Genomic DNA, 13553 nt, shown 5'->3' with positions numbered 1-13553 from the left:
GACCTATTCGGACACGTTGGGTGAGGGAGAGACGCACACACACACACACACACACACACACACACACACACACACACACACACACACACACACACACACACACACACACACACACACACACACACACACACACACAAAAACACATACACTCACGGACAAAAACACACACGCGAACACACACACAAAGACGCGCGCGCGCACACACACGCCAACACACACAAAGACACTCACACACGCACAGACACACACAGGGCTGTTTAAATTGTATTCAATCAAAGCACCCCCCTCTCTTCCTCTTTATCTCTCCCTCTCTCTTTCTCTCCCTCTCTCTCTCCCTCATTTTCTCTCTCCCTCTCTCTCTATAATGGAGCTTCTTCACAGGGGCTAAATAAGCTGAGGCAGGGCTTTTATCTGAACCCAGTTGGACACCCAGTCTTATTAATTGGCTGTATAATCCCACAAGTGAGGGCGAGCAGAGGGAGAGAGAGAGAGAGAGAGAGAGAGAGAGAGAGAGAGAGAGAGAGAGAGAGAGAGAGAGAGAGAGAGAGAGAGAGAGAGAGAGAGAGAGAGAGAGAGAGAGAGAGAGAGAGAGAGAGAGAGAGAGAGAGAGAGAGAGAGAGAGCTTCTGTTCTGCACCTTCTGTTTTCCCCCTAGAGGGCACTAGTAAATGTACCGCTGTCCTTTACACACTGGGGAAGGAGAGAAGGAGAAAGAGAAAGAGAGAGGACACAGAGTGCGTATATTAAAAGCTCTGTCTCTATCGGCACGGGGTTTGAAAGAAGGAGAGCGAAAGAGCTGGAGGGGGGAATGCCTGGAAAGAGACAGAGACAGAGACAGAGACAGAGACAGAGAGAGAGAGAGAGAGAGAGAGAGAGAGAGAGAGAGAGAGAGAGAGAGAGAGAGAGAGAGAGAGAGAAACAAAGGGCAGAGCTAACTGTCTTATCTATGGGGGCCAATGAGTGATGGATTAACCTGAGATCACTGCTGGCTAATTGAGATGACCTCGTAAACTTTCCCCTAAGTGCCCTCCCACAAGTCTGCATTCCACTTCACACTTGCATATGCACTGGAAACACAAACACAGACACACACACACACGCATGCACACGCAAACGAGTGGAAAAAGTCTGCATAGTCAGGATCGCTTTAACTCACTTTATTTGGTAAAGGTTTGGACTAGTCTCTATGAGGCAAAAGGAGAGGAATTGTATTATGCACGCGTGGAGATACACTTAGTAGGGTATCTGATAGATGCGTTACCTGGAGCGTTCTGGCCCCCTGGGCTATGTGTTGTGACTTATCTAGTGAGCGGCCGTGGACTCAGTTATATGCTCTGATTGGCTAAGCATGGTGCTGAACTCCCGCCCCCTGGATACCCGTATGTGTCTTCATGCTGTCCCTTGCGGCTATGTGTTGGCATTGCCAACGCATAGGCATTGCCAACACATTGCCACTTGGTTTGTGTCTATGTGCGGGAATTACACTTGTTCTTGTGACCTTGAGCTTCTGGGTCTCTCGAAGATCTTGACCGCTCGTATCTCTAGAATTGACACACAATAAATGGCCTCCTGTATGAGCTTGACACCTCCCTAGGCTCAGGATGCCTCCTTAGCGTGAGAAAGAAGCCTCTTTCATTGGCAAGGGCATGTGTGGCCTGTTTGTATGAATGTGTGAATTATGCTACAACACACACACACACACACACACACACACACACACACACACACACACACACACACACACACACACACACACACACACACACACACACACACACGTTGACATACAGATAGACACACACACACACACACACACACACACACACATACACACACACACACACACACACACACACACACACACACACACACACACACACACACACACACACACACACACACACACACACACACATACAAGAACACAACCAACAGATATACATCAGATATTGGTCCTTTCTTTTAAGTAATAGCCAAACAAGCCTTTTCCTAGATCAAGAGACAATAGGCCACAATAGGGTCACTTTCTATACATAACTATCAAGCATGGTATGGTGATTTGTCAGGCATTTCAGCTTGGACCTTGCGTCTGCCTCTCTCACTGGTTCTACCAGAAGAGGATCTCTGTTTGATTAAAACGCACGGAGGACGGAGGACGGAGCTCTCCGCGATGGACAACAGCGAGTCCAGGGCAGAGGTCAACACGGCGTCCTCCCCAGCGGAGTCGGGGGTGGGGGGGGGGGGACCTTCCTACGGACATTCATCATCCATTACCGGGAGCATGGCAAATAGAGAGTAGGGGGAGCAGATGGTACGTGGGGGTACACACTGGCCCGGACCTCTCACCTTGAAGAGGGGAAACCTCCAACGGATTATATTCCTTCCGAGCTGAAGAGAAACGTTGCAGGTTCAGTTTTGACTGATCGATTTAGAGGGAACTTATTTCCTAAATCGGTGCCTAAGAATGACGTTGCCATGGTTGGACCTGAGGGATCGTAATACCACGCTGTCATAGTGACAGTGTTGACCATCAGAGACGCACACACACACACACACACATAGCTATAGTGGACCTTAGAGCAAATATTTGTATGGTTAATCTCTGTATGACTGTGCTGGAATCATTTAATGTCAGAATATATCAACTGTGAGAAACCCTGTATATAAATCATAGAGAACCGCTGCATAACCCCACTACTTAATTGCTTGTTATTCTTTATTTTTTTATTTAATTTTAGTTTCTCTCTCTCTCTCTCTCTCTCTCTCTCTCTCTCTCTCTCTCTCTCTCTCTCTCTCTCTCTCTCTCTCTCTCTCTCTCTCTCTCTCTCTCTCTCTCTCTCTCTCTCTCTCTCTCTCTCTCTCTCTCTCTCTCTCTCCCTCCCTCCTCCTGGATAACATTGGCTACCTACTACCTCACAGAGCTGATGACGTCGCCAGCCCTGATGTTCCACAGCACTGCTGGACACACACACACACACACACACACACACACACACACACACACACACACACACACACACACACACACACACACACACACACACACACACACACACACACACACACACACACACACGACACACAAACACACGAACGACCTACACACACACACACGCACATACTCACATACACACACACACACACATAAACACACAGGGCACACTCACAGACACACTGGGTTTCCCTCCCCTGTTTACTAGGGCTTTTTATAACCCCTGTTAATGATGCTTTGACACTTTAACAGGCAGGACAGCTCAGACACAAGTACGGCAGCCATGAATCAGCTCTGTTACCACACAGAGTGGAGGTCCCCACCACACACACACTCACACACACACACACACACACTCACACAAACAGGTCTGCAGAGCCCTGGTTCTATGCCGAGTAAATGAATGGCATCGGTTAGTGCGTAAGCTGGAGAGGTTCGGGGGGGGGGCATTTTGAGTCTTAGTCCCCCCTTCTCCGAGCTATACTCAGCATGCACAAATGTTAAGCTTGGATAAGAATATATGAAGGATACAAGTTTAAACACACATCCACAGAATCCGGATCAGCGTCAATACAATTTGGAAGAATGTGGAACGCACACACACTAACACACACAAAAAATGTCAAAGGCACACTCCACTCTTGCAGAAGTGTGAGCCATCCCCTCTGGGCAGAGATGTGTTTTCACCACACCATCAACTCACCAATTAATTCATTAACTGACGAGGCCCCAGGCGACGAAGCCTGCCCACATCCTGAACAGAGAGACAGTACACACACTCTTTTTCACACTCTCACTCCTCCTCTGTTACATTTCCAAACACAAAAAGTAACACAGTGTCTACAGTCCGTATCGGGTTTTTTGCAGACGGAGCAGACAGGTATGAACAGAGGAGATTAATCGCTCAACATTTTAGTCTGTATCAGACTGAGCCAGGAAAACGTCCAAAAGTCCTGTGGCTTTCTCTCTGTCTGCGAGCCTGTCTATCTATCTATCTCAATATCTCTATCTATCTTTGTATCTATCTATCTAACTTTCCATTGTTCTACGTACGTATGTAACTATATATATATATAAATATATAGATACATATATATACATATACTGTATATGTATAGATATACATATATTTATCTTCAAGGTACTTCTGCGGTTTAATGTAAATATGATGATCAGAAATGTCTAAGGAGTACAAAATGCACCCACCCAGTGTATAGGAAATGTACTCACACACACACACACACACACACACTGACAGAGAGACAGTGGTGAGCATTTGCGTAGTAATAGTGATGGGGATAATAACAATGATGATGTGGATAAGGATGCTTCCAAGCAACCAGAGGTGATCATATGTTTCATTATTGTGATAACCAGGAAAAAGATGATTATAGAGTTGAAGAATCATCACCACACACACACACACATACATGCACACTTGCAGAGACACACACAGATGCACGCACACATGCACACTTGCACACACACACACACACACACACACACACACACACACACACACACACACACACACACACACACACACACACACACACACACGTACATTGTAATAATTATCCCAAATATGTAGGGTCTATATTCCAGTCACATTGTCACGTTTGTCATATTAACGGCCCCGGTTCTTCAAAGAAACCGTCACATTTTTTCAGCTGAGGAAGGCAGGAATTTTATTCAAATCATTTGCTTCTTTAGAACAAGCTTCATTGTGGCACAAACCACAGGTTTAGAAAGCGTGGAGCCAGATACTAACGGTAATGGCTTCAAGATCTTTCCAAGGCCGAAGATACCTAACAGCGTCCGCACGCCGAGTCTATCACATACTTATTGCCTGCACTCGTACATAAATCACCGTACTTAGGAGTACATTTGATCTCGCTCCAAAGTCAGGAATCTCTCTTCATAGAAAAATGTATGTATAGCAATTTAATGAAAACCATATACAGGCTTTTTCAGATGTTTTTGCTGTCACACAAGATTCCATGCATATTTTTCTAAAACTGTTTCATTTAACAACTTCACTTTATTTTGTTGAGGGTCAATTACCGTTTGTCATTTCTATAATGTAAGAGTGTGTGTGTGGGTGTGTGTGTTTGCGCGTGCATGGGTGCGTGACTGTGTGTGCGCGAACATGTGTGCACGTGTGTGTGTGTGTGTGTGTGTGTGTGTGTGTGTGTGTGTGTGTGTGTGTGTGTGTGTGTGTGTGTGTGTGTGTGTGTGTGTGTGTGTGTGTGTGTGCGCTCACACATGAGAGCCTGTGCATTCTTGTGTGTGTGTGTGTGTGTGAGTGCCTTTTTGAGCTGTTGCTCAACTTCAACGTGCTGAAACTATGTGCTGGCTTAGTGGTAATGTTTGTGCCTGTTGGATGGAGAGAGCTCAGCTTAGATACCCAGAGAGACACTGGAGTTCCTCAGCTGATCTTTGAGTGACTTATTTCAGCCGATGTTTAAAAAACACTTACAAACACTGATAAGCACAACCTGGTAGAGAGACCCCTGCTTGCTACTCACTCGCTAGAGAGACATGGGAAGAAAGAGAGCGAGAGAGCGAGAATGAGAGCCATAGCCGGGCAAGCGTGAGATAGAGAGCGAGCGAGAGTGTGTTCTGTGTGTGTGTATGTGCTGTAAATGTCCTCTATATTTGGTGTATCCTACTCTATGTACTCTATATTCTGTATGCACTGTTTAGGTACTATTTTTACTGTACTCTATATTCTGTATGCACTGTTAATGTACTACATTTACTGTATGCACACTATATTCTGTATACACTGTTTAAATGTCTATGACCAAAGGCTCCACAGACTAACAGGTGTGAGTAGAGAAAAACTAAATCTGCGATTCAATTGGGATAGCGTTGGAACAGAGGTCAAAGTTCAACCACCCTCGCCATAGCTTTTGTTTGTCGTCTTCACTCGTTGGCGGCACCTTTGAAGATGAAGCCCGGCCATTTTAATAAAAGCTTCAAACATTAACCAGACCGCCACGGTGCTGTCCTGTGTTAAGACCAAGGCTAACCCCACCTGACCAGACCCCAGGCTCCACCACGGGGGGGATGGAGGTGCTGTTGCCATAGCAATGTCATCTCAAAGGCTGGAAGTTGGAGCACGAAGGTGATCGCTGGCCATGAAGTTTGATGGCAGATTTTTTTTTTGAAGATCAATCACTATTTTCAGGGAGAATTTGAAAAGCCACACTGTCTGTGAAAACAGTAGCGGAGCTCCTACTTTTTTATATTACAAGAATGCAATATTAAGAGAATTTTGCTATAATTAATTCATATTTTGACATTTATCCATGGCAGTAATATACTCAGTGTTGTAAGGGGTCTCAAGGACTATGGCATGAAGGAGGACTCAAAGCCTCATAAAAAAAAACTCATCCCAACATATGTGCTATTTTAACAAGAGGGGTTGGAGCACATATTACTGAATTATGGTAATTAGCATCAAAGAGACTTTGTCCATCATTTGTGCCGGACGGTTTTGGCCAATGTGACAAATCGGTCTCCCACCGCGGACTGTGTTTTATTTGGTCTATTTGATTGTAACAAGACAAGACAGGCAGCAGGTCTGTGTTGGAGGAGGATGGGGGGGAGTCAGGGTCTTTGGAGCACCGATGACACATAGGACCAGGCCGGAAGGACCAAGCATGAGCATCACTACACATACACTATCGCCATGCCAACACGGTTTTGGTTGAGTTCTAGTGCTACTGTAAAGAATAACAATGATCCCAGCTGGCATTTACCATCCCACATATCCCAAGCATTTTAGTACCATGAGCTTGTGGAGAGCTTTTCAGGGAGAAAAAAGGAAGGAGACAGAAAGTGTTAAAGCTTGTATTCTCCTTGGCGGTCAGACCCTGGAGATACTGCTCTGGTACTTCTTTATTGCCTCGTTCTCTCTTCTCATCAGTCTCTTTCCCCCTCTGCTCCGTGGTGAAGCGTCTGGATATCAACTGCATGCGTATCAAGGTCTCCTGCATTAGTCTAATCTTTCTGAATTATTCAGCCGCTTACAACCTTAAAAAAAGAAGAAGCGATCGACAGTATACGACATGGAATTGGGTGATCATGGTTGAGAGGGAATAACGATATTAAACATGATTCCATCTATAATATTTGTACGAGGGACGATGGAAGTCACGTCAGGGGATCCAACACTGTGTGTGAATCGCAGCGTCCTCATCATGCTTAGTCTCTGAAGAACATGTTCCTCTTCAGAACCATCACCCGGCCCCTGAGGCCAGGGTTTAACCTGTGTTGTAGCTTCAGGAGGAATCGATAACGCAAATGGATATGAAGATTCACATCGTCCGGCACGCACGCTTTTAAAAAGCCCTGAGGGAAGCAATCAGTAATGTGCATCCCATGAGAGCACACCACGCATAATCTGTGTGTGTGTGTGTGTGTGTGTGTGTGTGTGTGTGTGTGTGTGTGTGTGTGTGTGAGCCTAATATTTAATTACTTTGAATGCTCATAGTTTGCACAGCCAAGCATTTTGTGACACTTCCCAAGATGATGTCTTGATTTAGCGCGTTACTAATTGTCAAGTGGAAAACATGACACATCCCTCACTAGGCTAAAAACCTTCCCCTCAGCAGGTGTGCCTTTCAGAAGGGCCTTTTCCACGTGTGCATTTCAGACGCAGGTCTTCAACTGCTTTTAGTTAGGAGTTCTGAGTTTGACATTGTTGTTCTACTGTGTTCACTCATGCTTGCCTTCATAATGGTTCCTACTCTGGGACCCCCATCCTCCACCCGTCCTCTAACCCCCGTCCTCCTGCCGTGACCCGGGCCGCCCCCCCGGCCCGACCCCACGCCCGGCGCCTGCCCTCGGCCCGAGGTGTGAGGCGGGCTCTAGTGTTTTCTTTTCCTTTTCAAGCCGATCTGTTTGCTTTAGCGAGGGGGCAGTCGGACCCCAGGCAGCGCAGCGCTACATTTCAACAACATTTCAACCCGTCACACACACCAACTCACACAGAAACACTTACACACATACACACAAACACACACACACACACACACACAAACACACACACACACACACACACACACACACACACACACACACACACACACACACACACACACAGAAACTCATACAGAAACACTTACACACGCACACACACACACACACACACACACACACACACACACACACACACACACACACACACACACACACACACACACACACACACACACACACACACACACAAAGAAATGTGCTGCCCGTGGTTGTGTCTTAACAGCTAGTGGATGCTTTGAGTGACAGCTCTGTGTGTGTGTGGTTGTGTGCTTTGGAAGTATCCCATGCATGCAGGACTGCTGAAAACACAGTCCAACATGGAGAAGGTGGTCGCTTCTCCTCTGTGCTTTATAGCCTACCGCTTTTCTATTTTGTGGATTGCAGCAAGTCCATACGAGCGAAATTGATTCACTTAAATTAACTTAAAATAACAATAACACAATAATGATGACCAATGACTAATTATGATTATGACACATTGGTGACAAGATATTTTCTGATAACAGAGTGGGGAAACCTATTGAAACTTGGCAATTCAATGTTCCTTACAGGAACACCCGTAGAGTGGTTTTAACCCTTCCCTCGCTTAACACAACACACATTTTTAAGTAGCAGCTCCACGCTCATTCAGCACGGGGCAGATATTTCGCCACACTCCCCGAGTCCCAACAACTCCGGCTCAGTTTCCGAGCGAGCCCTGTGCCTCGGTGCCTATTTTTTTTGGGACTTGACAAAACCAGCAAACAAAAACCTTTTAAACACAGCTGCTGCGTGTCAGAAGAGATGACATATGCTACGGGTGACTGTCAAACAATATCAGACCTCCACCACCTCCACCGCCTCCGCACAGGTCTCCTGCAGAATGGAAAATAGAGGCTGGAGGGTGGGGGGAGGGGGGGTTCTGCCGGTCGACCGTGTCTGTCAGTGATTGTCTGGGGCCCTGGTGAGATCTCGCTGGCGATCTCCATTATCAACATGTGTATCTTTCACCTCCCCGCCTGCCTATTCATCCTCCTCCTCCTCTCCCTGCATCACAGACACTGATCTTCATCGTGATAAAGCCTAAGCATCCGGCAGACAGCAGCACTGTGTTTAAACGGCAGATAAAGTTGTACAGTTACACAGTTCCTCTGCGGGCTTCTGAGAGATTGTTACCATGCAGTTTGGTTGTGTTGTCGAAAAAGAGAAATCACTAAAATAGTACAAGGTTGTGTTCAGATTTTGCCATTTTTATCAAATGTTCTCACGCTGTACAACTGATTCTAAACCTTTAAAAACCAACCATCATGATTAACCCCGTTGAGCCCAAGATCTCAACCAGATTTTCAGACAGTTGATGTTTATGTTGTCTTATCTTTACAACGCTCGCTGTTTGAAAAAATTAAAAGAGGACGCAGGTGAGTCACCACAGCATCATATAATTTGTCTGATGTCTGTCCTGATGGCCGGAGCAGGAGGTCATAAAACACCACTACTGAAGCCACTGTCACTTTGAGCCCACTTCGAGGCAGGGTGCTCCTCAGACAAGCAGCACACAATCCCACAGAGCTGCATGCTGTTGTGTGTTTTTAACGTAGGAGAACATCTTTGATGAACTTCTTTTGGTTGGAATGAGACATAAAGAGATTTATTTATATATAACAAAAGATATTTTTTTCCCCATTTTGAAATAGATTTTTACCAATGACGTAATTATTAGAAAAAAAAAAAGGATTTGTATGAAGTAAGTAATATGAGTAAGTGAAACTGTAGACAACATAATGATTGTTATTACATTTCATTAATATATTTGGGAATTCAAGATAGGCCTATATATTGTTGTCTGAAATTGTATCATTGTTATAATTATAATATTATTATTATGATTATTATTATCATGAGGAAGATTATTATTATGGTGATGATGATGATTATTATCATTATTATAATTATTATCATTATTATTGTTATTCACTAAATAAATTGCAATTACCAACCACAAACACCTGACTGCTCACATTAGTCGACTTCACTTTGATGTGTAAAATAATGATGTGAACAGGAAAATCTGCATTCAATTACGACCGTGGTGGGCTTCAAGAGAGAGCTCTTCAAATAAATTAGAGAGCATCGCTTTATTGCAGTGGTAAAGTTCAACCGCGAGAAAAAATATATTCCTTTGAATGATTAGGCGGCAGTGGTCCTTTGAGGTTGTTGGACGCCCCTCCGCACATGAGTACTCCGCACGGCCTGCAGCGAGCTGCACGGACGCATGGCTTTCCAACTACGGTGCATTGGGCCAAGGCAACAGCAGCAGCGAAATGTTCTGCTGGTGAACTTGCGCCAGCATGAACATATCATGCAATGAATCGGATCTCGTTTAGAGTTATTTTTAATAGCTAACAGCTTGATACTTTCAAGTACTTTAAATAACCTTCAAATCATAATAATCATGATCATAATAATTATTATAAGTTACTGTTATTAATAGCATTATTATTATTATAATTAACAATAATAATGATATTAATATTGTAATTATATTATACATAAATTAATAAAACAATATTGCACTTTGGGTTTATTCTACAAATAGAATAGGCCTATAATAAACAATTATCCAATCAGACAGCCCCATTCCAAACCTTTATTTTGACCCTAAAACATCTAGGCCTGTAACCCACCTCCACAACAAATAAAAACGTGTAGACCTATCCGACAATTGTGATTCTTGAGAGGTCAAAGCGGGCCTAAAGCGGAGCGACCCAAACGAGAACACGGTACCTCTGCAGACTCAATAGCAAATACATGAAAAAGAAAATAACTTACCAACACACTCGTTGGACTCCCTGGCGGTCGCCCTCTGCCACGGCCGGTCGTAGTGGAAGGGCTTGCACCTGTCGCACTCAGGCCCCGCCGTGTTGTGCTTGCACTCGCACACCAGACCCCCGTCCCGGTCCTTCACGCAGCGCGAGGCATGCCCGTTGCACTTGCACCTGCCCCCCACCTGCAGGTCGGACACCGCGTAAAAGTACGAGTCCCTGGCCAGCTCCGAGTCGTCCTCGTTCTCGTCCCCGAATGTGTGCAACCTGCTGAAAGTGACCCTGATGTCGGTGGCCGTGACCCAGTCCTGGAGCACGGGGGAGTTGTCGAAGTCGTGCGCCGAGGGCCTCCCGTCCAGGGTGCTGAAAGCGATCAGCCCCCCGGACAGCGGGTGCATGTCGGTGTGGGAGTCCGTGCACACGGCCTCCTGCTCGTTCTGCTTGGTGATGGCCGCCCTGTTGGGCTTGTTGTACGTCTTCCTGCACTGGGTCGAGTAGAACTGAAAGGGCACCCACGACTTTCCGTAGTCCATCGATTTTAAAATGGCCATGGACTCGGGTCGAGGGGAGCAGAACTGCAGGCTCACGTAGGTCACCTCGAACTTTTTCCCCAGAGACAGGGTCATGGTGACGTTCTGCGGGTGCTGCAGGAAGTTGTCGGACTGCCAGCAGGTGAGGTTGTGGGGGTTGTTGAGGTCAGTCAGGTACGCCGGCGGGTGGTACTTTCTGGGGTCCGAGGCGTCGCACGTGTGGCAGCTCCGGATCTTCTCGTCGCCCTTCTCCGAGACCACGCAGTACCTCCCGGGCGCCTTGACGCCGCACGTGCTGGACACGCGCACCTCCTTCCCGAACGCCGAGTTGACGAAGTCCGGGATGCAGCGCCGGGGGGTCCCGGTCTCGTCGTAGCACGGGTCCGGGGGGGACGTCTGCGCCGAGAACATGCTCATCCCGTAGCCGCCGAGCGCGCTGCGGCAGGTCAGGGACACCGTGACCAGGGTCACCATCACGTCCCACACCCTCAGCATGGTTGTTGATGGTGTGTGTTCGCTGGTTTTGTTTCCTCCGCGTCGCAGGCGCTGAGGGAAAACAACCGGAGAATAAAAGTGAGGAGAAGTTTGGAGCGAGAAATAGGATTTTTTTTGTTTTAAATAAGAATGTAGACCAAAGCGCTTGATGCGGCTGGTCGTCTTTAAAACAGGATTTTTTTTTTACTCAGATGTATCGGCCCAGCCTCATAATAAATCTGCATCATTATTTTACAATTATTTAATGATTGAAATAAAGACTTTTTGCCCGCAATCTTTATTTTATGCTGTTCCTTTTTATCCTCAGCATATAGAGAATAAAACAATATTCAAAAGGCCAGAGCAAACGTATGGGTGTTCAAATGGCATATCAAATCAAATAAATCCTACCTCGGAATAATGTTATTAAAAGCCCTCCAGTTCAGAGAAGTTGTCCAAATGTCTGTTTCTCACGTGTTCCTCCTGTTTATTGTTTTAGTTGTTAAACCTCTCCGACGTCCTGCTCGAGATAGACGCTCTTCTGGATCTGAGATCTGTCTCTCAGTGGTTTACTCCTGATCTCCTCCTGCTCGTATTGCTTCATTCAACCTTATGGTGTCTTCCTCTCACTCTCTCTGTTTCTCCCGCTGTCTCTCTCTCTCTGTTTCTCCCACTCTCTCTCTCTCTCTCTCTCTCTCTCTCTCTCTCTCTCTCTCTCTCTCTCTCTCTCTCTCTCTCTCTCTCTCTCTCTCTCTCTCTCTCTCTCTCTCTCTCTCTCTCTCTCTCTCTCTCTCTCTCTCTCTCTCTCTCTCTCTCTCTCTCTCTCTCTCTCTCTCTCTCTCTCTCTCTCTCTCTCTCGCTTTCTCTCGTTCTCGCTCTCCCTCTCCCTCTCTCTCTCCAACACACACTCACACACCCACTCACACTCGTCCGCTGATCCGACTAGTGGAGTGAGAGAGCGCACATCCCAAGAAAGTGAATGAAGGAAAGGAACTGAGGTCAGCTCATCTGGAGAGTGACAGCGGTAAACGGCTTGTAAAGTGGGCGAACAACGACATCCACTGGTAGAAATAATCAATAAAGCGATAAGAGAAAAGCTCGGAGACCACGAAGGGGAGTGGGGTTGCGGGGCTATTTCCACATCCATGAAGAGGAGGGAACTCACAGCTGCAGGCGATGCCCGCCAGCGTCCTTCGTGAGATGAACAAGCGGCGCTGGTGATTTGAACATGTTCACAACGAATAGAAAAATACATTTAATTATAGATCGTTGCAACAAGTCGATATAAACCACGTGTAAATCAGCTTTGTTATATCGATTTGAATATAAGTGAAATACAATAATCTGTTCATTGAAACTGGGTTTCAGATTGTCCTTTTATTTGGAGATAATTAAGGTAATCGGAGAGGCCTCACTCTGCAATGTTTGGCCTGTCAGTTTTCTTCGTTGGGTTTCTGAAGGCTGCAGGTTCTCCATCGTCACACTTTGTTCGTGCGTTACTCTCAAGAGATCTGGGTTTTGACTGCTTGCCAGAGATGCGTGCCGTCAATATCGAGGTTCTTGCTCGTCTTTTTACTTGAACTGCACTTGGAAGTCGGTCACCATATTAATCATATAATAAAAAATGGCGTGTTGAATTCCCCATCATTGCTGGATGGTGTCCTTATGCACCGACAAGCCATTGCATGCCGCCAGTGTTTCCCATTTG

The 13553-nt window shown here is 46.0% G+C and overlaps 1 protein-coding gene across 2 annotated transcripts in view; it reads right to left on the bottom strand.

Moving 5' to 3' along the window:
- Positions 1–12524, bottom strand: part of ntn1a (netrin 1a) — a 55082-nt gene extending 42558 nt beyond the window's left edge. Inside the window, exons 1-2 of one of the 2 annotated variants that reach the window (XM_030351367.1) lie at positions 12257–12524; positions 10849–11917 (exon numbers count right to left, since the gene is read on the bottom strand). In XM_030351367.1, coding sequence (XP_030207227.1) covers positions 10849–11866 — 1018 coding nt within the window. In that variant the 5' untranslated portion in view covers positions 11867–11917; positions 12257–12524. The remainder of the gene's footprint in view (positions 1–10848; positions 11918–12256) is intronic. The other variant, XM_030351366.1, reaches the window with a different exon arrangement.
- Between the last annotated feature and the right edge of the window lie 1029 nt (positions 12525–13553).

This window comes from Gadus morhua, chromosome 3 (assembly GCF_902167405.1).
Source record: "Gadus morhua chromosome 3, gadMor3.0, whole genome shotgun sequence".
NCBI classification, from domain to species: domain Eukaryota; kingdom Metazoa; phylum Chordata; class Actinopteri; order Gadiformes; family Gadidae; genus Gadus; species Gadus morhua.
The sequence above is the reverse complement of the archived record's forward strand: the minus strand, read 5'-3'. Positions and strand labels throughout refer to the sequence as shown.